Raw genomic sequence first — 27,732 nt, 5'->3', positions numbered from 1 at the left:
TTGTTATTTTATTAAAGTTATCACAGATTGAATTTTTTTTAAAGATTTTTATGTATGGAAAAGTAAATTGTTTAAACTAACTTGCTGAAAAAGGGGAAAAAATTATGATGAGAAGGTTAGTTTTCCCCTCAAGCAGCCTGCCTGTCCACACAATATTGCTGAACTTACTCTGTTACAAGTGTCAGATAGTAGGCATTGACTTGAATTTCTCATTCTATTACAGGTACAACCCTATTATATTTCAGGTCAGCAAACTGAGTTTGTTTTATGTTTTCAGAGACTTTACTAAGATAAAATAGGCTTAACTGTTCACGATTATGTAGTATGATTGTGTAAACAGTTTTACATTCCTACAATTTTTAAACACTAAAGTCTGGAGATGATTGTAAGTGAATAAGCAATAAGTCTTGTGAACTTTGAACATGTTCCCAAGTTTAACATTGAACATTTAATTACCAAAATTTTCTATCTCTGTAAAATAATTATGATATATTTTTGTTCTTATCATCTTAATTATATTTTGAGGATGACAGAAAAGTAACATGCATAAATGTTACCTCAAGAATGAATGAAGGAGTGCCATCTCCTTGTACCTACTTTATTCTGAGGTATTTTGTTTACTGCAACTGTTTGATATCAGTACACTTTGAAATGGAGTGGATTAAATCAAACAATATTGAAATTAAAAAAAAAAAAAATATTAAGTAAGTGAATTTTTAACTATTGAAAATATTACACATAATGAAATTCATTATTGCTTAAAAGCTGTAAAAGATTAGAGTAAGGAAACTTGATTTAAGTGCAGTGAATTGCTGATTCAGTGACAACAGATTCCATTAATTTGTACCTGGTTGAGTGAAAATATTGAATGAACTTTGTAATGGAAATTGAGTTTCTGCAACTGATTCAAAACATGAATTCATCAAAAATGATAGCTGCAAATTCATAAACTGTACCACAAATAACTTTGAAAAAACAATATTGTTTGGTAAACAACTTGTTTATCAAAAAATATATGGCTGGTGGATTTCTTTTAATATGTTCAGAGTAAAATAATAAGGAAAGTTGAATATTGTGAACAGTTCTTGAATTCGAAGCAATGAGGACCAATTTCTTTTCAATATACTGACCAATATCAAAGCTGAAAAAATTCAAAACCCAACATAGAAGATTCTTTTGACTAATTTCTGGGATCAAAATACATCTTCCAATTGATCGTCTTGAGGAAGGATACATTAAATTCGGCCTTATACTGATTGTCCCAGACCAAATTTAAGGGGCTGATTCAGGACATCAAAATAAACAAATAAAAAAAAAATCGTGTGGACAAAAGCCTCCTTATCTTGCATCATTTTCCCTCTTTCCAATATATTATTTTATGCTTTTTCAATAAAATTTATATATTTAGAATAAACTGAGTTGTTGAAAAATTAAATTAAGACTATATTTCTGCCTAATTTTTGTGCCGCTGTTTCTGGTGTGTGTGACTTTGATTTTTAATTTAAATTGGATTTTAACTGGATTTTAATTATGTCATGGTCAAGAGACCCATAGGACTTTTCATCGCACTCACGAGAGGGCTCTGCCATTTGGGAGGTCACTCACTCACTCACTGCTGGGAAGTCATATATCAACAACAGCGAAGGAGGAGGCCAATGGCAGGCAGAGGCCAGCAGATGGAACGGGAAAGAGCCGTGAGGGGTCAATTAAAATCTGAGTGGGCCAGTACATCATGTAGCCTCTCGGCAGCAGTCTGCTCCTCGAAGGACGACATTTCAGGAACGACCCCTGCCCCTAGTAAAATCGAAATGGAGAATGATTTTGTAGAAATAATCAAACAGAGTAATAAATGCCCTACATCATGCTCTCCGCCATTAACAGGTCCCAAATGGAAGCAATAGGCAATTGGAGGAGGTTCCATGGAGTCTGACAGGAAGTCCGGAGCTCATTTAACTGGGACAGCTGATCGAGGCCACACAACACCATAGGGCAAGAAGTGTCCAGCATTAGAGGGCCCTGCAATCTTGCCTGCTCTCTTAGAACTATTTACTGGAGTGGAGTTTGGATGGATTAGTGAAAACATGTCCGACTACAAAATGGAGGATCAAAGACACTGTCGAACTGGTAGTATCTTTGATGAAGAAACTGGAGAAGGTGACCTAGGCGGATCTGCTGACAATACCCCTAACGGGGGAATGGGGAAACTCCCTCCATGATGGAAGCTGCTACTCGAACCCTGCCAGGGATCATGATTTGAAGAATATCCTGTTTCATACTCTTACAGACGATGAGTTAATTGAGGCAGTGAGGAGAAACTGGCCGAGTAGTGTGATAGCACAAGTGAAACACATCACAAACGGGGTGGCTGTGGAGGCAAATGTGTGCCAATTCGTTGATCTAGCTTCAGTTAAGTCCGGTGGGGGTCGGGGGATGTATTGCGGTGTCGTTGCTGGAGACATAATGGTAGATAGTTCCAGGTTTCTTGGGCGAGATATGACTAAACTGCTCTCACGGCGCTTTACTGTTTTCTTTGACTCCGAGGCCGGGGAAGACACATCTTTAGAGATGATATTGAGTGCCCTAAGAGGTATTAAACAAGAAACATTTATGCCTGCATTTTTCTTGCCACATGATAAGTTTTGACGATGTGCGGAACGGTTAGTCCTGTATTTATTTAGACGGACGGGCACCGGGGTCAAGGTGGTAAACCTTCGAGGCACCACTGGGAAACGGGATACAGTGACTCCATCTACTCAACGTTCTACCCCCGGCGGAAGTGGAGAGTGACACGGTGGTTGTGTGATCCTCTGGGCAATCGTATGCCGATTTAGTACAAACAGTTAAACAATCAGTAGCAGGCCAAGGAATTGGAGACATCCTGTTCGTAAAACAAGGCAATGTGGAGAGTTGTGCATTAGAGTGAGAGGTGCTGAGGAGGTTGCTGCCTTCAGGACGGTAATTCGAGAAAATGCATCTTATTTGAAGGTTGATCTAAAATCGAAGGACAACAGGCGCACGGTAGTGCACATTCACAATATTGATGTGACCGAAGCTGAAGTTACAACAGCTGTGAGGCAAGCGGTCGGGGCGGACAAAGACTTCTGGATATCCTCTCTCCGTCCAGCGCTCGGGAAAACACAGACCGCGACGATCATTACGTTGTACGGTGCGGCCAAACAACTGGTAGCACGTTGAGTAAGGATCGTGTGGGTGCACTTGTAGAGCCCAGGTAAGTGACCCGGAGGAGAGGTGCTTTCGATGCTGGAGACTAGGACATATGTCTTCGGCCTGCAAAGGACCAGACCGCACCATTTTGTGCTTCTACTGCGGCCAGGAAGGACATGAAAGGGCCCAGTGTTCCTGCCCAAGAAGTTGTATGATTTGTGGTTCGGGGGGCTACATGATAGACTATTGTACAGCCCGAAAACGAGAATCTTGCAACTGAACAGAGGCAGAAGTAGGCACTCGCTCGATGTTTGTTGGGAGGTGGCCAACCAATGTTCCACTGAAGATGTTCTTCTCTCCGACCCGCAAGCCTCGGTCATTGCAGACTCTACATGGCTGTTGAACACCTTATCAACTGCTCAACTGCAGCGATTGGTTTTGTTAAGACAGGTGTACCAGTAGTGGCCAGTGGCTCAGGAAAAGGCTTTGTGTGGGCGAACATAGGGGGTTCTAACCCCCCCCCAGAATACTGATACTGAAGAATAGGGACAGCCCCCTGTGGAGCTGCCGTTTATCGGTGCTTGCACTGACGGGTAGCAGTGATGAGACACTGGAACTGCCTCGTTCCTTCGTGAAGAAGACCGACACCCTGAGTGGGCCCCCTTCACGGATCCCCACATTAGAGGCTAAGGTGCAGGACCGAGTGTCAGCATGGGAAGGTCCATTGGAAAGTCGAAGAACGCGACCAGATGGCTGTCGGGGGGTGGGAGTGCAGGGTTGCTCCCTGTGGAGCCGTCGTTCATCCGCGCTTGCGCAGGTGGGCGGCAATGATGATGCACAGAAACTCCGGATTCCTCCTCGCCCAAAGGCACTTCCTAGGGCTGTGTAGTGCTTGATTGCAGATTCGGCCCCATGAGGGGGAGTTGATGAGATTGTTAGGTTTAGCCAGTAGGGAGCAGGCATACATATGCAGTTTAATAACAACTAGCGGAACCTGTTGCAAGTCTGACACTGTCTGTAAATGGGATTCCCACCTCATCAGGGAAAAAAGATACTAGGTAAACGCACTTCAAAAATGGAGAACTAAGATAAGCAGATTTATTTGAATGTAAAATCATGAAGTGGAAGGCCTCTGATTGGCTTCATAAAGTTTGTATTAAAGAACTAATCCTCAAAAATCATCACATCAAACAAACAAAAATTGCTTAAATTATTGAGATATGGGCTACATTATAGATGTTCTTGGACTCTAAAATTTTTCTCCAAAGGATATCATATATGATGTCAATAAAATGAAAACTGAAAAATTGTATGCTTTTTCTACAATGGGCAGAAATGAAATTTCAGTAGATTGGAGATCTACAGAATTCTAAAAAACAGTACTCAGAATACATAAGAAAATTAAACAGTCTCATATAAAAATAACATACAAATGATAAGATTACCTGGAAGATAATGCAATTAATGTTGAATACACAAACTTAACTGTATAAATGTCTGTTTAAAATTGATGATCACTTCTAAGTGAATGAAATGTGGTAAAAAATCAATAGAAGCTGAGAACAAGCAAAATTGTAACAGTTTTATGAGATTCATTGATGTATTTCGATGACTACTCACAGCTAATAAACTAGCAAACTTTCCAAATAAATGAAAATGTGTTTAAATTAAATTAGGTTTTGAGATCTTAGTCATGTTCTGGTACTTATTTATACAAAGGCATCATTCAATTAGAAATAATACTTTGTTTTAATATTAGACCAGGATGTGGATTTTTATTTATAAGATATTATAATAGAATAAAGTGTTCAATTAAATTGTTCACAGGTAATTAAATATGCAGGGAAATGAAAAATGGGTTTTAAAATCACTTTAGTATTTTACCTAATTAAAACTTTAAATGATACCTGTGTAATGAATATGTATCTGAATCCTTAAGGATTTTTGTCATTAAATATACTTGCTACATATTTTAGATAAGTAAACAATAATTTTATAACTCTTATGCCTATTTTACATATATTAGATTCATTTAATGTAATTGAAAATTTAGTTGACATAAAATTTATTCAATGTGCAAATTAGCTATACGTCTTGTACACATTTATTTTATTGGACAAAAAAGTACATGGGGCATATTTTAATAAGTAAGTAGTTTTAGTTGTTTCCAGTATAACAACAAAATTAATAAAAAAAGAAAAGAAAGTAAATGGTTTTTATTTGTTTTATTCAATTTAAAGACATCAGCCTATCCCAACAACATTTTTATGATGACCAAACAAGCTGTGAATGAAATTTAAGAGGTTAACTAAAAAGAAAAATTGTTGTAAATCTTATATTAAGTATAAATCTAAAGAAAATTCACCTTCAAATTAAAAATTTGCATGACAAAACATATAACAGGATTTGAAATATAAGAAAAGAGTTACTTTCTTATTACACATATGTAATGATTAAGTTGTTCCACACTATCCAATTATATTAAGAAATAGTACACAAAATTTGAAATTTCCACATAGGTAACTGAATAAAAAATGAACGCTGTAAATCAGTCTCAAATTTAAATCTAATCTTAAACAAGTACCTATACAACTTACAGCTTACAATCCCGCCAATTAAATAGAACTAGCTGTTCCACACTATCCAATTATATTAAGAAATAGTTAGTACACAAAATTTGAAATTTCCACATAGGAAACTGAATAAAAAATTAACGCTGTAAATCAGTCTCAAATTTAAACCGAATCTTAAACAAGTACCTATACAACTTACAGCTTGGAACCCCGCCAATTAAATTGAACTAGCTGATTATGTGCTGTCTTCCTGTTTAAAAAAATCTAAGATCGACATCTCATGACTTCCTTCTACGCCTATTAAATTACATATACACATTTTTTTAAATGAAAAATACATAAAATTTTATTTCGCTAATAACTTCTGATTTTTTCTTTTTTTAAAAATAATTCTAATGGTGATTCTGGAGACTAAACAGAAAATAAAAACAAATCGATATATTTGAATTAAAAGAAAAAGGAAATGAAGTCGGATTCGAACCGATGTGCGAATCCCTTGTGAGATTTAAATATTTCATTAATTAAAATTTTATTTGGCTATAACTCTGAACTAATGAAAATAAGTACCACTTATGATATGTCGTTGAAAAGCTCTCATGAGGGCTTATTACTGCAATTAAGATAAGTCCAATATCCAAATATTTTGAAATTTGAGCTTTTTTGGTGAAGTCGATTGCAATCAAAATGGGAGGTGTACAACTAGACGTTACAACAGTCCTAAATCCAAAGTTTCAACATTCTACAGCTAATCGTTTTTTGAGTTATACATACGTACGTATGTATCAAACTGTAAAAACTAGTCAAAATGGACATTTCCGTTGAAATCTGAAAACTAATCTTTCGCGATTATAATACTTGTAATTCCTTGTACTTCCTTGTGAAGTACAAGTAAAAGCAAAGAGCATATATATTTATTACCTGAACTTTTGAACTTAATTGTATAACTGACGGATAACAATTTTTAAATTTCTGATTTAATTTTATCAAAATTATTTAAAATATTGTTTTTATTTTTTGTACTAATCTACATTTAAAAATATCTATATTTGAAGGCTGCCTTTCATAAAAAAACTTTGTGGTATTATTAATGTTTCCAGTTTCATGTTAATATTATTCGAAATATTTACACACACACACACACACATATATATATATATATATATATATACATATTAATTTTCCACTTTAATAAACACGAATGAAAACTGACAGTTTGCTAAATTGATTAAGACTTGAATAGTCGATTGCTTGTTGCTGGGTAGTTTTATCAATCAGGAGTAATTATTATGAAAATTGATATTTTGTGATAATCTAGGCTAATCGTTTATTTTAAATAGATATTTTGCAATTTTTTCAGTATACCACTTCTTGTTTTTTTACTTTGTTTTCATCAGTCTTACAATGACGGATGTTTTAGGTTAAGGAGCTGTTCGAGAATGCCACACTTGAGTGTTGTGAACTTACCTATTTCAATTTAATTCTGTTGTATTTTTTAATATCAGGTAGTATTAAATATAATTTACGCCTTTTCTAAAAACTGCTTTTGAACATTTATTTATTAAATAAAATTATTAAGTTTTTGTTGTAATGAAAGCGATCAGTTATTAATGCATTTGATGGGGATATTTTTATTATTGCCAACTTTTTTTGGACTTTCACATATTCAGTTTGTAATTTTATAGAATGTATGTCTTGGCAATCATTTTTCATAATTAAACTAAGTAATCATTTACAACTAAATAATATTAAAAATTGAAAGTGATATTAAATACTTTTATTATTACAAATAAAGTGAAAAAATTAAGTTTTTGTGAAAAGGTGCCAACGTAATTATTATTTAGTTACTGCTTGATCAGTACTGTATTGGGATTCATGGTATATTGCTTGTTAAATATTATTAATACTTTTCAGTTCAATGACATGAGAGTACAAAATTGCTTACTGTGATCTTTTTTCTGTTACACGGTAATCTCTTGTCTTTCATATGGCTGTGACATGTAAAATTCTTTTTGAGTAGGAGGGCATATCAATTAGATTTGTGTACTTTGGGAAGTAACAGCATTGACCACACACTGGTTCCTGTGATAATCAAAGGTACCATTTATGGGGTTAAATATTATATGTATTTCAGGGGCTTAGCTTGTTGGTAGTAATATATTCAAAAAGTGAATTGAAATTACATTACCCTTCTCTTTGTATTAATCTTGGTGTGGGATGCATATTTCCTTGAGAATGCCCATACTGTTTTCTAAATTTATTTATTCACTTTGACCTACTGTTTTGTTATAGATTTTACTAGATTAGTTGTAGTGTATGGAAAGATTCCCTCATGTGCCGCTATTTTTTGTTTGTTATTTCTAGCTCTAATAATTAAAATACAAAAAATGTCTTTTGTATCCCAAATTTAATTGTAAATGTAATATTTCCCATAATTCGGTGTGTTTGTTTTTGAGTTGGACATACATGCTTTAAATAAGGTTGATATTTTTTTATCATTCATTTGAAGAATGCCTATGTAAGTCTATAGTAAAAAAAAATTACCACTTTGATGGCAATTGGTAGCAATTATTGCTCGTTACCAGAAAATCCTGTTTTGAATTATTGTTTGGCATTGATTTTTCATCCATTTGCAAAAATATTTATCAATCAACCTCTTTTTACGATAATTAAGCAAAATTTAATTGAGTGTCAGCCAGTACTTCTGAAAGAATAGATTAATGAATGTTTATAAATGAATAAATTGTAAATATAAAATTAACTAGTTAAGCCACTATATTATGAAATCATTGTGTCAGTTTAATAAGTTGAAGTTACTTTTTATTAAAGGGATTAGTAATCCAGTCAGAAGCTTTCGGTTTCCCACGTCCAAGAATATTCTACTGTCTTGTTTGGTTGCATTTCATTTCTAAAGAAAAAATGACATGCATAAATTAGTGGTTAAACATTATAAAATGATAAATTTATGTACTTTAATTTTGAAAATTCACTTCTAAAAGATCTTTATAGAACGTGATGTAGTTTATTTCTCATTGGTATTTCAGAGGTGCTTCTGTTAATGGTCTTTTTTTTTTAAAGTGACAATCTTTAAAATGCTTGTTACTAAACCACTTTAAGAAATTCCTTCTACATCGCTGAAGAAGTACATTCATCCTAGTTTAGTAAAGTTCTGCTGGATGCATATTTATAAGAGGTTCTTATCGGTTATCTACCCACCATGTATTTGTTGGTTGTGGTTAGGTAGGTTAGGTTACATTACATGATGTAAATGGGGACTGGATATGTTGGATGAAACGGCCATTGATTGGAATAACTATTTACATGAAATATGCATGGACGTTTTTATCACAAAAGGATGATTGAAAGATTGGTGGTGTTGGGAAAATCATTGATTTGGATGAAAGCTTGTTTACAAGGTGCAAAAACAATGCCGAGTGAATGTTGCCACAACAGTGGATTTTTTGGTGGTACATGTCGAGAAACTGAGGAATGCTTTCTCATTTGCATTCCTGATCGTTCATTTTCAACGTTGATGAAAGAAATTAAAAAACACGTGATGGAAGGATGAATGTTGTACATGGATTTGTGGAGGGTATATATAATGAACGAAATCAAAGCTGGATTCAAGCACTTACAAGTAAACCACAGTTTTAAATTTGTCTATACAACTTCATGAGCCCACACACAAACCATTGAAAGATTGTGGGGCTCTGTAAAATGGTAGAACAAGAAGCACAGAGGCACAGACTGCCGTTATCTGGAGTCATTTTAGTGGGTTCATGTGGCGTCAAGAAGTTCATGAAAAATACACATTTGACGCTATAATTGAGGTGATTAAGGATTCTTGGCCGCCTGTAAACAACAAGTGAGGTAAGTTGCAGTGGATTATAGTAGCACACTAGCGGATGGTTTGATTAAAACATTGATTTAAACAACGATTGTACATGGCTGGCAGATAATCTATAAGTACCGTTTAAGAATTTTTAAAGGTAGTAATTTTAAATTTATTATTTCATTAAAAAAATTTTAATTATTTTAAGTGATGTGTGGATCATTATTATTTTTCAGCAGTCTTCTGTGTGTTTTTAAAAATCATATTTCAAGAAAATATAATTAAAAAGAACTGAAATGAATTTTCTGCTCACAATATTTTTTGTTATGAATAGTTTTACAACCATATATATATATCTTTTTTTTTTCAGATAATTATTTGTAAAATGGCAGAAAAAAATATAAAAGAAAAAGTAGAGAGCGCAAAGGATGGATTACCATCAAATGAAGATGTTATTGAATCTTTAGTAAAAGGTGTTGAAGATGTTTGTGTAGAAGTGGATGATAAAAATGAAAATGTGAAAGAAAGAAAAGAAATTAATCAATCTCCAAGTACATCAGAGTTAAAAAATGATAAAATAAAAAACAAAGAAACTGATTGTTTTAATTTAAAAAGTAAAGTATTTGAACAAGATGAACCAGAAGAAATAAATAATGTTGATAACGAAGATGATGATTTCATTGATGAGGAACATTTAAAAGATTTAGAATTTGATTATTCAGAAGAGGATAAAGAGGTATGTTTTTTACACATCAAAAAAATATTAATTTTTCAATATCATTAAGTCTATTACTTTTAAATTAGCAAGTAGTGTAATGGTAAACTTTCATCTCCATTTCTCATTTTTATGTACTTTGATTTGTACGATTGAATTATGGTAAAAAAGTTATAGCACTGGTAGGAACCGGTTTGTTAATTGTAACATGTTTTTGCCTGTTACAAGTGGTCATTTTTATTAAATGATTATTAATTTTATTTTATTTTTATTATGTTAAATAATTAACCTTTTGGTAGCAAACCAAACCAGAGTACTTACGTATTAACGCCACCGCAGCTGCAGCTTTATTTAAAAACAAAGTAGTCAATCAGATTTCAGTGGAAAATGGGCCGAAACAGATTCAAACCAGAATATAAATGGTTATTTATATTTATAAATATAATTTAACCAAACTTAACCTACGTTCGCTAACCTTGACTAATTAACACCATAATTGTTTTGAGTATTTATTTAATAAATTCAGTAATTATTGCATATTTGATTATTTAAATAAATAATTGCAATATTGCATATTTGATTATTTAAATAAATAATTGCAATATTGCATATTTGATTATTTAAATAAATAATTGCAATAATTACTGAATTTATTAAATAAATACTCAAAAAAATTATGGTGTTAATTAGTTAAGGTTAACGAGCATAGCTTAAGTTTGGTTAAGTTATATTTATTTATTTATTTATGTTAAACTCTATATCGGCCCATTTTCCACCGAAATCCGATTGACTACTTTGTTTTTAAATAAAGCTGTAGCTGCGGTGACGTTAATAAGTAAGTATCCCAAACCAGTTTATTTAGTTTTATGTTTAAAAAATTAATGTCATAATATCTTCAATCTCATCTGTGACTGTAATCAGCAACTTATGCTTCTGTTTCTCATTCTGGCTTCAGCTAATGGTTAACGATGTTAATATGTGTTACGTATTATATTAGTTGTGAGTTATATATTAAAGTAACTTAATTTTCATAATTTGATCTAACAGATCTTTACAGTAACATCCCAACAATTGAAATACTTTTCATTCTTAAAAACAAAATAAGATGAAAAACTACAACACACTTAAGAAATAATAAACATTATCACAAGAGAAAAATTACGTAGCATTAAAAAAATTAATGTAGTTAATATAAATGGGCTTCGTGGGATTCCTAGTTCCAGACTTGTAGCAGACGTTTTTTTATTCATACAGAAAAAATATATATACAAATAAAATAGTATACTAGCGCAAGATATATTGTGAGAGATACGCTTATTTTTCCACGGCAACAATACAATGTAAATAGTTATTCATTTACATAAACAAAATAAATTAGTAATAATAAACAATTATTAATTGATTTAAATGAAAGAAATTTTCTTTAGCTCACAATCGCATAAAAATAAATTTTTAAACATACAGGAAACAAAAATTTTAGGCTAACCTATTCATAACAATTCAAACCACCCCACCTCATATAAAACTACCAGCTTTTAGAAGCACAATCTGTACACCAGTCAATACACTCATGATATTTAAAGATCACATGAAACATATACTGTAAATTAGCACACATAAACTGTTTATGACAGTAACTCATTGGATTACTTCCACAAAAAATAAGTAAAAATTAAAATTAATAACAAAAATTAAAGTTTATCATTATGGTATAAACAAAGACCTAGAAAAAATAGTACTCAAATTTAAAAAAGTTGAGGTAGAATGAATCTCAACAAAACAAATCAGTACACACAAAATACAAAAACAATTTCCATGAAATTAAAAACTGAACAGCTTCTACTGCACAGTATTCTACATTGGATAAATAAGACACAAATTAGATTCATAAAAAAAAACAACATGAGTAAAATACATAAATATGAAGATTCAACATTTGTTAACCATCTCATAGATACGAATAAAAGATTCAGTACCATTAACATCATTATTCCTTACATAAAAGGAATTTTGCACCCATTTACTAAATTGATTGATTGATTCATGTGGTATTCTGGAACCAAAAACTGATTGGTGGCCAGGAGTAATATGAAGTTGTTTGCATTAAAATATATTTGATCAGCCCTTGAATTTGATCTCTTGCATGGAATCGTAGTGATGCTGCCTGTATCACTTTGACACCATGCATACTAAATAAAAAACATAATTCAGAAAAACTTATACATTTTTCAACCACAACCATTATATTTCTGTTGGCATTATTTTTCTTTCTGGTTAAGAAAACTGTCAGCAATAACATCAGCTGATGCAGAATTGAAAAAAAAAAAACAGCAGCACCAGTTAGTGAAGTGGCTGTAAAAGTTTCTGAAATTACAATCTGGTTTTTAAGATATTTCATTAAATGAATTTTATTCAGTTTGTCATTGAAAAATTAATAGCTGTACAAAATTTTTACTGCTGTCATGGGTAAAAATTGCAAAATTTTTAATATGTAGAATTTGTTGGCATTATGATTTCTTTTGTGTTCATGTTTAAAAATAATGATTGTGTTTATCTATTCTTTCTGTTAATTATATCATGTGTTTTAGAAATACTTCACATTTTCCAACATTTAATAATAATAGAAATTTGAATTAGGCCTTTGTACAGTATTTTTAACTTTATTTTGCATGGATTTGTCCATGTACATATGCATTACACTTCAGCCATTACCTGTAGTGGTGACTGACGTGTAATGCTTAGTTGTTCATAACAAATTAAAAGAGATTATTAAGTGAAACAAATACGGCATAAAAGTAGATTTTATTTCTATAAAAATTTACATTCATTTTTCCATGCAGTGATCATTTACAACTACATTTCTTCTAATGGTGAATAAATAGTTTTCTATACCATCAATGAAGAATGCTTTCCTTGATCCACAGCTAAACTGGGCTTTCAGTTTTTCATCCAGGGTGAAATTCCCTGGTCTAGTATTACTCTAATTGGGGAAAGAAGTTTCAGTTTACAGTAATCTGTCTTCCTGGTAGTCTGTCATGTACACATTTTTGAAACCCTAAAGCACTATCAAGAGTTTTTGTTTTTACAGAAGATTGTGTTTTGAATTTTTTTGATTGTGGTGAACCGTAGTGGTAGTATTCCATGTTCTGCCGTTTTTCTTTTTGGTTGTAATGATGCAATCAAGTTCCGTCTCCCATCACAATATTGATAAAGAAGTTGCTTCCCTGGTCATGATAACATTTCACTAGCTCATTACTGCATTCCTTTTTTTTTTTTTGTTATTTTCTGGGAGTTTGCATGGCATTCACCGTGAACAGATTTTACAGTAGCCCAGGTCATACATTAATGGGTTCTTCTCATTCTTTTCTTATGTCTGTCTGAATGTTGATGATGCTATGTGATGTGACAAGTCATTTTGAATTTGTTAATTATCTATCTCTTTTTGGTCTCACAGTACTTTAGTCAACACTTTCATCACCATAAATGGCTCTTAGACCACTGTGTATGTCATTAGCATTCACTTTTTCACTGTTTAAAATTCAATCAAACACGATTTACTTACATTGACATAGGTGAACTGGACTCCAAATTATGGTGAGTGACAGAAAATGGAAAGGTTTGGGTTAATGAGTTTTGAAATGTTAGTAGTAGGGAATAAAACTACATGATATCAGCACCTATTGCTTTGTGACTCTTTGTTCTCCTGTCACATTGCTGTATTCATTACATTTCAGCCATCCCTCATATTTCAGAATCAACCTAATTCTTTGTGTTGCACAATAGGTTATAAGGGTTGCAAGCCAGTGACATAAGTCTTTTACTTATATTACTTTCCCTTCTAGCGCTATAGCATTAGAAGGGAAAGTATTGTAATTGTCCAATTTGAGCATAAGTGGTTTTCACTGGATCTTTTCATTTTGACACCTAAGGAACTCAAAAACCCAAAGACCGGTTGGAAATTTTCCAGATGTTTGTATGTACTTTGTGTTTGTTTGGTGTCGCCCTCTAAATCGTTTTATTTCTCCAGAACTGCGTGACTGATTTTGACCAAACTTGGTCAGATTACTTCTATATATGGGCCATTGATGCCATTCAATTTTCAACGTACAAGGTCAAGGGGTTGAGGCTGTAGAGCAAGGTCACCCTCAGTATCTTGAGATTTCCCCTAATTAAGGTCTTATTTTACTTAGGTACATTTGTTTATAGTTAAAAAATAATATTTCTAAAAAAAATTTGCAAAATCGCGCACCCCAAAAATGCTCTAAATAAACTATTTGCTAAGTGGGTATACTGTGTCATTAAAACCTCCTCTCACTGCAAGGAATGCTAGTGTAGCACTGACATATAGTGCTGTAGTCGTCTGCTATGTTATGATGTCGCAGGTAAGCAGTAGAATTAAATAAATGAATAATATTTAAAATTGTAGAAAAGTATTTAAAGTAGTCACTGGTACCGCGCGTGCTGTAGTTAGAATCATTGAATTAAATAAACAAAAAATATATTTAAATAAAATGATAAATATTTTAAATGAATAATTTTTTCAAAAAATTTTTAATTAAGTTGGGTGTGTAAGCAGTGCATTAGAAAAAAGCTGCGTGACAGGAAAGTCCTACTGCAACTGTGTTGTCAGTTTTTTTTTTTTTTTTCTTAACCTTGTTACTTATACTTTTGTTTTCTAATGTGAAACTGGTAGTGTAAACCCCATATATGTTCCTGGCCTTTATTTAAATGTTATTTATTAGACTAGATTTTAAAGAAATTCTGTGACTTTTATTTATTTAAAGGTTAAAAAAAACAACATCCTAGATCAGGCTCTTAATATTGTAATAACTGTTGGACATATTTAATCTTAATTCTTAAAACTCTTCATTAATACACACACATTCTATTCATAGTTTATTTTTTTACAGACATATAAAAATGAAGCAGAAGATCTAAAAAATGTTGGTAATAATCATTTTAAAACTGGCGAATTTAAGGAAGCTGCATTAAATTATACAAAAGCCTTACGGATATGTCCATTTGCCTTTAGTAAAAATAGAGCAGTACTATATGCAAACAGAGGTGCAGCAAAAGTGAAATTGGTAATTTTTTAATATATTCTTTAAATTAATGAATTATTTTTATAAGCCTAGGTATTTTTTTTAGTTATTAAAAGAAGTTATTAGATTTGTTAATTTTCTGTATGTCGATTGATTTCAATGGGGTAAAATATATTAAAAGAAATGTGCAACAGCTTCCTGGAATGTGAAATTGTTTTGCTTTATTTAAAAAAAGAAATTCAGCCAGTTATGTTGTTAAATAAATGTAAATAAAAAAGAATTTGTAATAAACTATAAATACATTTTTAAAAAAAATCTGATTGGTACATAAAAGTACATTATGTAGATGATGTCAATATATGATAAATTATAACTATAAAAACAAATCATAAGAAAAAAATAAACATTTTCAAATAAATTATTTACAGTAAAGTGCCTATTATCCTTTTTCTGATTTTCATTTGTATGTTACATACTTCCCCTTTTCAGATCATGTAGCCACTGAATTGGCTATGTACGGCATCAGTTTTAAAACGCTGTTATAAAATAATTTTATATGGCATCTAAGTCGGTTATTTTGTTTTGTATTCACAAAGGAATCAATTTTATTATACAATTTGAACGATGTTTATACGATGTAAAATGTTTTATTTAGACTAGAAAGAATATGACCATTTTTTCCTCAGAAATGTGTTTGTGTGACTTGTGTATTATAATTGCTATGAGGGTTACGAATTTATTTATTATTTACAAAAATAGCTTATCTTACTAGCAACATATCAATGTATTGAAAGACATAATAAATTATGATATACGGCATACAAAAAAAAGAAGGTATTTGTGGTCATAAATACGTCACTTTTACTTGAGGTCTATAAATATCTTTTCTGACAAATGATATGGTAAACATGTAACACATAACGATTAGTAATGAATAACACTATACAGTAAAAATTGTTTTTTGTCGATCTGAATAGCCTTTTGAGTGGTGAGAATTTTTATAAAACGTAGTTTTCTGAATCTCTTTCACTTATACTAACATATGTTACTAATCTGTGATTTATGACACCGGTTTTTCATCATATTTTGCCCAATTTTCAACCGATTTGCTTGAAAGTATTATTTTTAAAATCAGCAAACTATGCTTCATAAACACAAAGCAAAAAAAAAATTCGCTAATAAAAAACGCGGTAGAAATGCGCAAAAAAATTCTGCAATTAAATTATCGTAATTTTTGTACTGTTTCATTTTTTTGTTGTTACAGGCATAAAAAATATCCAATCGTAACGGGTTTTTTTTTGGTCTGGTATAAAATTTGTTTATATATCACTATAAACAAATTTTTCATGAAATGAGTTTTTGTTGTGCATTACAAAAATGAGTGATACTAATTATGAGCAATGTCGTGCAAGCAAGTTTTATTTTAAACTCTGTGAGAATGCTACTGAAACTTTTTCAAAATTGAAAAGGCATATGGAGATGACTTTGTCACAAGCCCAAGTTTTTAGGTGGTATAAAGCATCTTCAGATGGCCAGGAATCAGTTATGGATGATCCACGCTCTGGAAGACTGTTAACATCAAAAGGTGACGACATTGTTGAGCAAATCAGGGACTTGATACGGTATGACCGGCGATTAACTGTCAGAATGTAGGCAAAACAATTGAATTTGAACCACATCACAGTCCATCAAATTTTACCAAATGAATTGGACATGAAAAATGTTTGTGCAAAATTGGCCCGAAAAAATGTCACTGTTGAACAGAAAAACAACAGGGTGATCCTGATTTTCTAAAAAAATGTTATTACTTGTGATTAATCTTGGATGTTTGAGTATGACCCAGAAACAAAATTCCAGAGCATGGAGTGGCACATTCAAACTCACCACATCCCAAAAAAGCAAAAATGAGTAAATCAGAAATCAAAACCATACTAACTTGTTTCTTCGATAGTAATAGCATTGTCCATAAGGAGTTTTGCCTACAGGACAGACTGTAAATCAATATGTTTACCAAGAAATTCTTAAAAGACTGCGGAAAGAATTGCCTGCATGAGACCAGCCATCATATGCTGCATCATGACAATGCACCTTGTCACACTGCACTCAATTAATGAGTTTTTGGCAAAGAAAAACATCCTTGTAGTTTCTCAACCACCTAATTCATCTGACTTGAGTCCTTGCTACATTTTCCTGTTCCTGATTTTAAAAAACTTCTCAAAGGACACCATTTTGGAACAGTAGAAAACATTTAAAAAAATGTAACCGACCATCTGAAGTATATTCCGGTGTCTGAGTTCCAACACTGCTATGAAGACTGGGAAAACCATCCAAACCCAAGAGTGGAGTTAATTTTTTTTTTATTATGTTATTGCATTATCCGTTTTAATAGTTTTCATGGGAAATTAATAATGAATGATATTTAAATGTGTCCTCTTTTTAATTTGAAATAATTATGGAGATGCATTAGCCTAACAATTATCAAATGATCTTTTCTACACATAATAAAAGGAAAAAAATATTTGATTGTGTAATGCTTTTCTAGGAACAATATTTACTACCTTTGTTAGTGATAGTAGTATGAGGCATGTTCAGCAAATAACCGAAATTTATTCATTTAAACTTTGTTAAAAATTATACAGATTATTGGTCCTTGTCCCCTTTAAAGTACTTCCCTCCCATATTTACACACTTTACCCATGGTGTTTCAGCTTTGTGAAGCAGACCTGGATAGCTTCATTTGAAATGGCCTTTAAGGTCTGTGACAAATTTGCTGTAATGTCATCAACAGTTTCAAAATGGCATCCTTTCATCACTGATTTTAATTCGGAAATAATAAAAAATTGTAAGGAACCAGGTCTGGCAAGTAGGGAGGCTGTTGGATGGTGATCAGTCATCTGTTTTTTGGCGCAAAACTGACGGATTGACAAGCTGAGTGTGTGGGTGCATTGTCTTGAAGAAGGAACCATGAATTGTCTTGCCACAACTATGGTTTCTTTTTGTGGATTCAACACCTTGATATGCCAGTTCACTGTTTCACCTTGAGGCAAGAATTAAAAATGCACAATCCCATTAAAATCAAAAAATTACTTTGACATCAGATTGAGATTAACGTGCTTTCTTGGGACGTGGAGATCTTTTGCCGATCCATTGTGATGATTGAACATTTATCTCAAAGTCATAGCCATTAACCTGGTTTTAGTCTCCTGTTATGGTCCTTTGCATGAATGTTTCATCATCGTCAGTTTATTCAAGAAGTTTCCGACAAACATCCATTCCATGTTCTTTCTGCTGTTCGGTCATCAAACGAGGAACAAACTTTGCTGCAACTTGATATATGTTCAACTTATCAGTCGAAATGTCACTGCATGATCCAATTAAGATGCTAACCTCTTCTGCAAGTTCTCTGACTATCAATCAGTGATTTGTACACACCAGATCATTGATTTTCTGAGTACAGGTATCATCAGTTGAAGTTGAAGGCCTTCCTGGTCGAGGGTCATCTCCAATTGACCGACTACCACTTTTAAATTGTGAAAATCATTTGTAACATTGCGTATGACCCACAGCATCATCTCTGTAAGCTTGTTTCAAAAGTTGAAATGTTTCTGTGAAAGTTTTACCCAGTTTTATGCAAAATTTTATGTTGTATTGTTGCTTATGAAAATCACACATTACAAAAATTGCTGCTAACACTTAATCACATTGTACTTAAATAACAATAACATAAAAACCAAATAAGATATCAATAATCCAAGAATATGTGGTTACAGAGGAGGTTGTGCAGAACACAATGCTGCCAAGCGCACGTCACTAAATATCTCTGTTGGTGCGTAATTAAAAATGTTCAGTTATTTTCTGAACAGACTGTGTATGTTAACATCACTTGGAAATGTCTGCTTGTTTTTCATAAAATGCAGATCATGACGCTTGCTTTGCTTAAAAATTATTTTGTATAACATTTTTTTTTTTTAATTTTTTTGTTATGGGTTCAGCCCATAATAAAAAAATATTTTCAATATAAATGTTTTTTTTTTTTTACAGGGACTTAATGAATCAGCTATTGAAGATTGTACAAAAGCAGTAGAACTTGATCCCCAATATCTAAAGGCATATCTACGTCGTGCTCAGTTATATGAACAAACAGATAAGTTAGATGAAGCATTAGCTGACTATAATAAAATATTAGAAATTGATCCTTTACATAGAGATGCCTTATTTGCTAGCAAGGTAAAGTGACATCTTTGTTTTCATTATGTTCTCTTTATCTCATATACATTACTGAAATTTATCAATAAAAATTAAGTAATTAGACAAAGTACTTAATTAACAAGTTTAAACAAGCTAATAACAGTTTTATTAACTGTGAATTTACTTGCAATTTCATTGGTATTTTGTGCCATCTTCGTTAAAATTTCTTTACTATAAAAAAATGCATTATAATTATAATTTTTAGAACATTAACTTTTTATAGAACATGTAATTTTTTTTTACCTTTGCAGACTATTTTCTTAAAATGTGTTTAGAAAGGAAATTAAAATTATATATTGCTGGTAGCATATGCATATATAGGTGTATCACAAAATACTGGGATTTTCATGACCTATTCATTTTGTGAAAATTATGGAAAAATTTTGTATAAATATATGTCCTTTAATGCTTCTTTTGCAAGTTAATGGTTAGTGAAGATTTTGCTCAGATTTCAGCTACCCTGGTTGTACTGAAATTATTAGGATGTTAATTAAGGGGCATAATTATTGATTTTTGACCTGAGAAATTGAATAAAGTAAGTCCCAGAACCATATCTCCAGTAGGTTTTGAGAAATCTTGGGTGAAAACCAATAAATTGGCCTGCTTTTTATGTACAATAACTTTGTTAAATGGGTAGAAAACACATAAAACTTTTAAACAAAAGTTGTAGAGAATTTAATTCTGAACAAGTTGTTGTATAAGATAAGTTGATTAAAACAAAAAAAAAAGTTAGAAAAATTGGAATTTTATCTAGAAACAATACATTAGTCAGAAAAATACTTATTTATTCAAACAAAAATTACACAACAATTGTAAAATAAAAAAAATACTTTGTTAAGTATTTTAGTAATGACAGAAATACAATAAATTATGATTTATTATAATAAATTAATTATAAATAAATTTATATTATAATAAATTATGAAAAACTATTATTTCAAAGTTGGCAATGAATTAACAACAGCTGATCAACAATCGCAATACTATGTGAGTTTAAATCATTCTGTAAGGTACATTAAGTATATTGAGTACTGTGAAACTGTCAAGCCAAGGTGATCTATGAAGTTTAGTTTAAACGTGATCGGTTTGCCACTGAAGTAATGCTATACTTTTTTACAAAAGAGGAATACACTGATGTGGTATTCATTTTGGGTGTGTGTAATAGTAATGCTGCAGCTGCTGTAGTAGAATATGAAATATGTTTTCTAAATTGCAGGATTCCAGATCCCAAAACAATTAGCAGGACTTTGAAGAGTATTTATACTGAAAGGAGACAGAAATAGATAAGATCATTAACTGTGTGGTCCAAAGCAGGTGTGTTAGCAATTACTGGCAATAGTCAACAATTACCAGCCAACAATAGCCATAACATACCCTCCCATGTAGATGTCATCTATATAACAGCACATTTCTGAAAAATTTATCTGACTAAATGCAGTTTTAATTTTTCAGTGAGCTCTTTTTCTGCTAAGTGTTAAGTTACAAGAGTTCATTATCTGTATTCATATACAAATTACTCTTGTAACAGATGCAGAAATTTTATTACTTTACTACTCCCCCTTCCTTTTTATTTTTTTCTAATGTATAGAAATTGCCTAGCTGCTCATTTTTAAAATAAGTGGTCTTTATTTTATTTTAGTGTTTGGTGTCAGTTTAACCTGAATTATATGAACAGGTTAAAACTATATTATGAGTTAACCCTCAAAAAATAAAAATTTCAGACAAAAATCAATTTATTTTTCTATTAAAAATCCTGAATGTTTTGCAGAAGTGATTAAACCCAAATAACCATATTGAGAAAAAATAAACAGATAAATCCCTTTTAAAAATTTCTTCATTTACAGTATTAGGATATGCAAAACGATGTCAATCAGTTAACGTGATTTGTTACAGAGACAGGTCTGATTCTTGGAGGGGACAGGATGGAAGTATTAAATTTGTTCCTCTGTTAAAACACTGCCTATTAAATCATGTCACTATAAAAAATATAATTATTTTTAGTACAAAGGTATATTATTTTACTTTTACCAATTATTAAATATTATTTATTATATTCCCAATTTGTTCAAAATTTGGAAATGTCTAATGTGCATTGAAAGTTCAGCGATTATATACTCATTTAATACAATTATAATACTCACTTTAATGTCATTATTTTATTCAAACTAAAATTTGATAATGAAACTCAAATTTTTCAAACCAAAATTTTGTAGTTAGATCCTTTAATAGTATTTGGATTTTTGTGATGAGATAAAGCATTATTATCTTCCAGCTGTTTTCTGAAGAGCCCTTTTTTAATACTATCATATGTTACAAAATGATAGATGGTAGATGCATGAAATTAAATTGTAAATTTTAAAGATTGTAATTCTGCCCTTTTATGAAAGTTTATATGGTAAATGAAATTATGTTCTTGAAAGCCAAATAAATCTTGGTGGTTGTAGTTTGTGAAAGTTTGTATCTAATTACTAATTTATGTAATATAAAAGTTAGAAGTATTTATATTGTCTTTCTCTAATACAGTTTGACCTCATTATCTATTTATAGATATTGTTTATAAAATCTATATTGTTTTATAAAATTGTTACAGAGGCTTCCTGAACAGATAAATGAAAGAAATGAAAGATTAAAAAGTGAAATGTTTGGTAAGTTGCAAATTTGTAATATTAAACTTAGTAATAACTGTTTTAAGTATAGTACCTAAGTACTTGAATAATTTAAGTTAGTGCTATCCTAACTTTTCCAAGAAAAAGCTGATGAAGGATTGTAAACTTTCCTGGTACTGTACCATTTGTTCAACAAAGTTTTGAAACTAAATTAATACAATGTAAATAAAAGATAAAAAAAGTAATTAATATTGCTATTTGTATTATTGGGTTTTTACAAATGCAAAGATCAAACATTATTTAGTGTCATGAAGTTAATAATTTTATTAAATAAAATAATGAAAGTAAAAGTTGTATATTATTATTAAATATAAGTTATGAATGGTTATAATAATAATTATTATTTATAGTGAAAATAGTGTTTTATTAGTTTGGCTGACCAGGTAAAAGAAGCAGATTTGACCATAACTGTGAAAAAGATCAAGATGTTTAGTAAAAATATTTAGGTCTGGTAGATGATCTTCTTGACCAAGTGATGTTTTATCATCAAAATTATACTTTATTTAGAATATAGTTAAAAAAATTTGGGGTCTTGCTGAATAGCTACCATAATAAAATTTTTAGATACAGCCACAACTTGAAAAACAAAGATCGGAAATTGTAAAAAATTAAACAATTTTTTCATAAGTCTGGTCCTTTCAGATTGCTTCTTACTTTACAAATTCTCCTGTCATCTACATTAATAATAGATATGGTAGGATTTTCAATCTTAAAAATTAAAATTACAATATAAACAAATATATTTTAAGTATGGGTTGTATTCATCCTCCTCATTTTTTGGGGGTGTAAAAGTTTAATTTATTGGAATAATTATTTACTTCATTAAGTAAGCTTGATTTGATGCTGTTATTCAACAAGGCTAATTAAATTTATAGCTTACTAAGAAAAAAAATTTAGATTCCATGATGTCCTTGTTGAAAATGTAAAAATCAGACCAGGGTTGAGATAAGTTTTTTAAATAATTTAATTAGTACTTTCATCATATATAAGTTCAATTTTCTATAATTATTATACAAAAAAACGTCAACAAAAAAAAATTGCAAAAACTACCCTTTCACTTTTTTAATCTTGTCAAAAATTTAATGTCATCATACCCCATCAATAAAAATTTTTTGGACCATTTTTAAAGAATATATGTTGAGCCAGTTTGTTAAATCAAAATGTAAGTTGATATGTTTGATACCCCAGTTCTTAAAATTTTGGCCAGTCTCTATACTTTTATTTTATAAGTATGTTACTGCAGCAGCAGTAGAACGATATCAAGGAAAGTGAAAATAGGACATTTACATGTAGTTTGATCTTTGTTAAATATTGCACTCATCTATAATGAATTTATATTATATTAAGTTAAAATTGTAAATTAGGAGATCACTTTCATTGTGCCAACAGCCTCCTGGGAGGTTGGTTAAGTAGGTAGAAGTAGAACACTTTCTTTTCTTTGGGGTGGGAAATCATCCCTAAAGGCAGATGAGCACTATAGGTTCAGTGGCATGGGAATGCAGAAGGCAAAAGGAAACCATTGCATTAGAGAGCCTTGAGATATCATAAGAATTGGCTGTTCAACAAGCTGTGTGCTTTTGTGAAATTAAATCCCAAGGTAAATTAGTCCCATTTCGGATCTCTGGCTGGTGCCTACAGGAAATGACTCTCAAAAGATAATCAGTTAAGGTAAATAAACTTTGCTACAATGTGGAAAATTAGAAAATCAGTTGGAAATGGAAATATTGAAAATAGATGTATTGTGAATAAGTGAGATGGAATGACGTGGGTGATCTTTGGAGAGGGAATTACAGAGTAATACATACAGGTACTGTTGAGAGGTATGCAGGAAGAGGATTGTAGGAGTTATTTTAAGTAATAAAGTGGATAATCATGTTAGTGGATATGTTAAATTAATTGGTAGAATTATTCTAGTCAAAATAAATACCAGACCTAATAAGACTGTAATAGTCAAATGTTCATGCTAACTTCAAATCGAGAGACTGAAGAGGTAGAGCAGGTGTTTCATGCATTGAATAATATTATAAAGGATTTCAAGGGAGAGGAGAACTTAATCATTATGGGTGTTTGGAATGCAGTTTTAGGTGAGGGAGATGACGGTGCTGGCGAATCTACTGTAGGACCTTATGAACTTGGAAGAAGAAAGGAAAGAGGTGATCTTTTGGTTGAATTTTGTACTAGACACAGTTTAATGGCAGCTAAAACATAGTTCCAACATCATCCAAGGAGGCAGTACACTTGGAAGATGCCTGATGATAACAAGAGATATCAGATAGACTACATGCTAGTAAGACAAAGATTTAGAAACCCAAGTCAAAGACTGCAGAATTTATCCTAAGCCAGACATAGACAGTGATCGTTGATTGGCAGTTCTCAGTGATTGTGAGCTTAAATTCAAAGTACTACCAAAGAAAAGGTAGTCAAAGGTGAGACTTCGAGAATCTTAAGAATGACGGTATATTGACAGCATAAAAATGATACAAACCGTGCTATAGTTAACCAGGGAGGTGAAACAGAAGAAATAGAACTGGGATGGCTTAAAAAATACTATGCTAAAAAGTGCGAGGAATGTGATAGGTTAATGGAAAGAAGAGTTAGAAAAGCATGGATTACAGAGAGCATTATTAACAAAATAGAGAAAAGGAGAGAATTGAAAGCTGCCACTTCAGAAGAGGGTAGTAAGCAATACAAGGTGGTGAGTAATGAAATAAACAGAGAATCAAAAAATGCAGAGAGGTGGAAAAACTGATGAGGGATGGTAAAATATAAATAAAACCAATCCTAGGATTGAAACAAAAGAAAAGAAGTTTAAATTCAGTTATAATATGAATGTATTCTGCAAATATAATTTTGAAATAAGGAGAAAAATTTAATTGAACTGAGGCATATATCCTTGTACCCCTTGTGCATATATGTGGGATGGTAATGTGTATCTGTGTTTTTCATGTGTGAATTATCACATATGATTGAACATAATTTTTTATTTTTTCATCTATGCTGAAAAAATATTCTTTGTGTAAAGGAAAACAAGACTGTTACATTTTTATTTTACGTGACATTTACAGTAAAATTGGATGTTCATTTGAAATCTCCAGCTTATGTTTTATATTACATAATTATAAGTTATATGGAATTAATGATAAGGTAATGTAGGTAACTAAATAATGTATGTTTCTTAAAGTGTTATTTATTTATTTTTTTCAGGTAAACTGAAAGATTTAGGAAATATGTTTTTAAAACCATTTGGATTATCTACAAATAATTTTCAGATGGTTCAAGATCCAAACACTGGTGGTTATTCAATAAATTTTACACAAAATCCGAACCAAAGCTGATTAAAAGAAACTATTTACCAACTTAATATGTGAATTATTTGTTTAATTTCATATCGTAATCATACATTTATATTATTTAATTTCTTTAGTAATATATTTAAGTTAAAAGTTTGATATGTGATAGTAGATTTCATTTTTTCAAGTTATATTTTTGTTATTCATTCTATTGTAAATACATATTTTTCAATTTTATCTTTTTACTTTTGATAAATACAACCATAGTAATCTTAGTTATTTAGATTTCACAAATTATTTTATGTAACAGTAACAAGAATATTTGAATTTCTTTCTTATAAAATTGATATAAAACTCTATTATTATTATTATTATTATTTAATGCAATCATGATTATTCTAAATATTAGCTGAAATAAAATTAATTTATTAATTGATCATTGTGTTTTTTTAATTCTTTAAATGTTAGTTTTTGAACATTCCAACTATAGGATTTTCCATAAACGTTTGTGTCCTGAGGTCTGATGAAAAAGAGTTTGATATGCTGATCGCTTATATCTGATGCTGTAAAAATTCCATGTTGTGATGATTATTTTGCTTAATCTTTTATTTTTTTATTTTTTTTTTTTTTTGTCTTCAGTCATTTGACTGGTTTGATGCAGCTCTCCAAGATTCCCTATCTAGTGCTAGTCGTTTCATTTCAGTATACCCTCTACATCCTACATCCCTAACAATTTGTTTTACATATTCCAAACGTGGCCTGCCTACACAATTTTTCCCTTCTACCTGTCCTTCCAAAATTAAAGCGACTATTCCAGGATGCCTTAGTTTGTGGCCTATAAGTCTGTCTCTTCTTTTAACTATATTTTTCCAAATGCTTCTTTCTTCATCTATTTGCCGCAATACCTCCTCATTTGTCACTTTATCCACCCATCTGATTTTTAACATTCTCCTATAGCACCACATTTCAAAAGCTTCTAACCTTTTCTTCTCAGATACTCCGATTGTCCAAGTTTCACTTCCATATAAAGCGACACTCCAAACATACACTTTCAAAAATCTTTTCCTGACATTTAAATTAATTTTTGATGTAAACAACTTATATTTCTTACTGAAGGCTCGTTTAGCTTGTGCTATTCGGCATTTTATATCGCTCCTGCTTCGTCCATCTTTAGTAATTCTACTTCCCAAATAACAAAATTCTTCTACCTCCATAATCTTTTCTCCTCCTATTTTCACATTCAGTGGTCCATCTTTGTTATTTCTACTACATTTCATTACTTTTGTTTTGTTTTTGTTTATTTTCATGCGATAGTTCTTGCGTAGGACTTCATCTATGCCGTTCATTGTTTCTTCTAAATCCTTTTTATTCTCGGCTAGAATTACTATATCATCAGCAAATCGTAGCATCTTTATCTTTTCACCTTGTACTGTTACTCCGAATCTAAATTGTTCTTTAACATCATTAACTGCTCGTTTCATGTAAAGATTAAAAAGTAACGGAGATAGAGAACATCCTTGTCGGACTCCCTTTCTTATTATGGCTTCTTTCTTATGTTCTTCAATTGCTACTGTTACTGTTTGGTTTCTGTACATGTTAGCAATTGTTCTTCTATCTCTGTATTTGAACCCTAATTTTTTTAAAATGCTGAACATTTTATTCCAGTCTACGTTATCGAATGCCTTTTCTAGGTCTATAAACACCAAGTATGTTGGTTTGTTTTTCTTTAATCTTCCTTCTACTATTAATCTGAGGCCTAAAATTGCTTCCCTTGTCCCTATACTTTTCCTGAAACCAAATTGGTCTTCTCCTAACACTTCCTCCACTCTCCTCTCAATTCTTCTGTATAGAATTCTAGTTAAGATTTTTGATGCATGACTAGTTAAACTAATTGTTCTGTATTCTTCACATTCATCTGCCCCTGATTTCTTTGGTATCATTACTATAACACTTTTTTGGAAGTCTGACGGAAATTCCCCTTTTTCATAAATATTACACACCAGTTTGTATAATCTATCAATCGCCTCCTCCCCTGCACTGCGAAGTAATTCTACAGGTATTCCGTCTATTCCAGGAGCCTTTCTGCCATTTAAATCTTTTAATGCTCTCTTAAATTCAGATCTTTGTATTGTTTCTCCCATTTCATCCTCCTCAACTTCCTCTTCTTCCTCTATAAAACCATTTTCTAATTCATTTCCTCCGTA

The 27,732-nt window shown here is 31.3% G+C and overlaps 2 protein-coding genes across 3 annotated transcripts in view; one reads left to right on the top strand and one right to left on the bottom strand.

The window, feature by feature from the left end:
• Positions 1–5,983, bottom strand: part of LOC142324406 (uncharacterized) — a 47,512-nt gene extending 41,529 nt beyond the window's left edge. The window contains exon 1 of the mRNA XM_075365238.1: positions 5,763–5,983. The gene's annotated coding sequence lies outside the window, so the exon portion shown is untranslated. The remainder of the gene's footprint in view (positions 1–5,762) is intronic.
• Positions 5,984–6,905: 922 nt separating this feature from the next.
• LOC142324875 (tetratricopeptide repeat protein 1-like) lies at positions 6,906–25,965 on the top strand. Of its 2 annotated transcripts, none has more exons than XM_075365951.1 (6): positions 6,906–7,015; positions 9,938–10,303; positions 15,193–15,366; positions 19,366–19,551; positions 22,163–22,217; positions 25,443–25,965. In XM_075365951.1, exons 2-6 carry the CDS (start codon positions 9,953–9,955, stop codon positions 25,571–25,573), a joined length of 897 nt encoding a protein of 298 aa, XP_075222066.1. In that variant the 5' UTR covers positions 6,906–7,015; positions 9,938–9,952; the 3' UTR covers positions 25,574–25,965. The 2 variants fall into 2 exon arrangements, with proteins under 2 accessions (XP_075222066.1, XP_075222065.1); XM_075365950.1 differs by having other exon boundaries at positions 6,941–7,240.
• Positions 25,966–27,732: the final 1,767 nt, after the last annotated feature.

Source organism: Lycorma delicatula, chromosome 5 (genome assembly GCF_047948215.1).
Source record: "Lycorma delicatula isolate Av1 chromosome 5, ASM4794821v1, whole genome shotgun sequence".
Lineage (NCBI taxonomy): Eukaryota > Metazoa > Arthropoda > Insecta > Hemiptera > Fulgoridae > Lycorma > Lycorma delicatula.
This window is presented reverse-complemented; position numbering and strand designations above follow the sequence as displayed.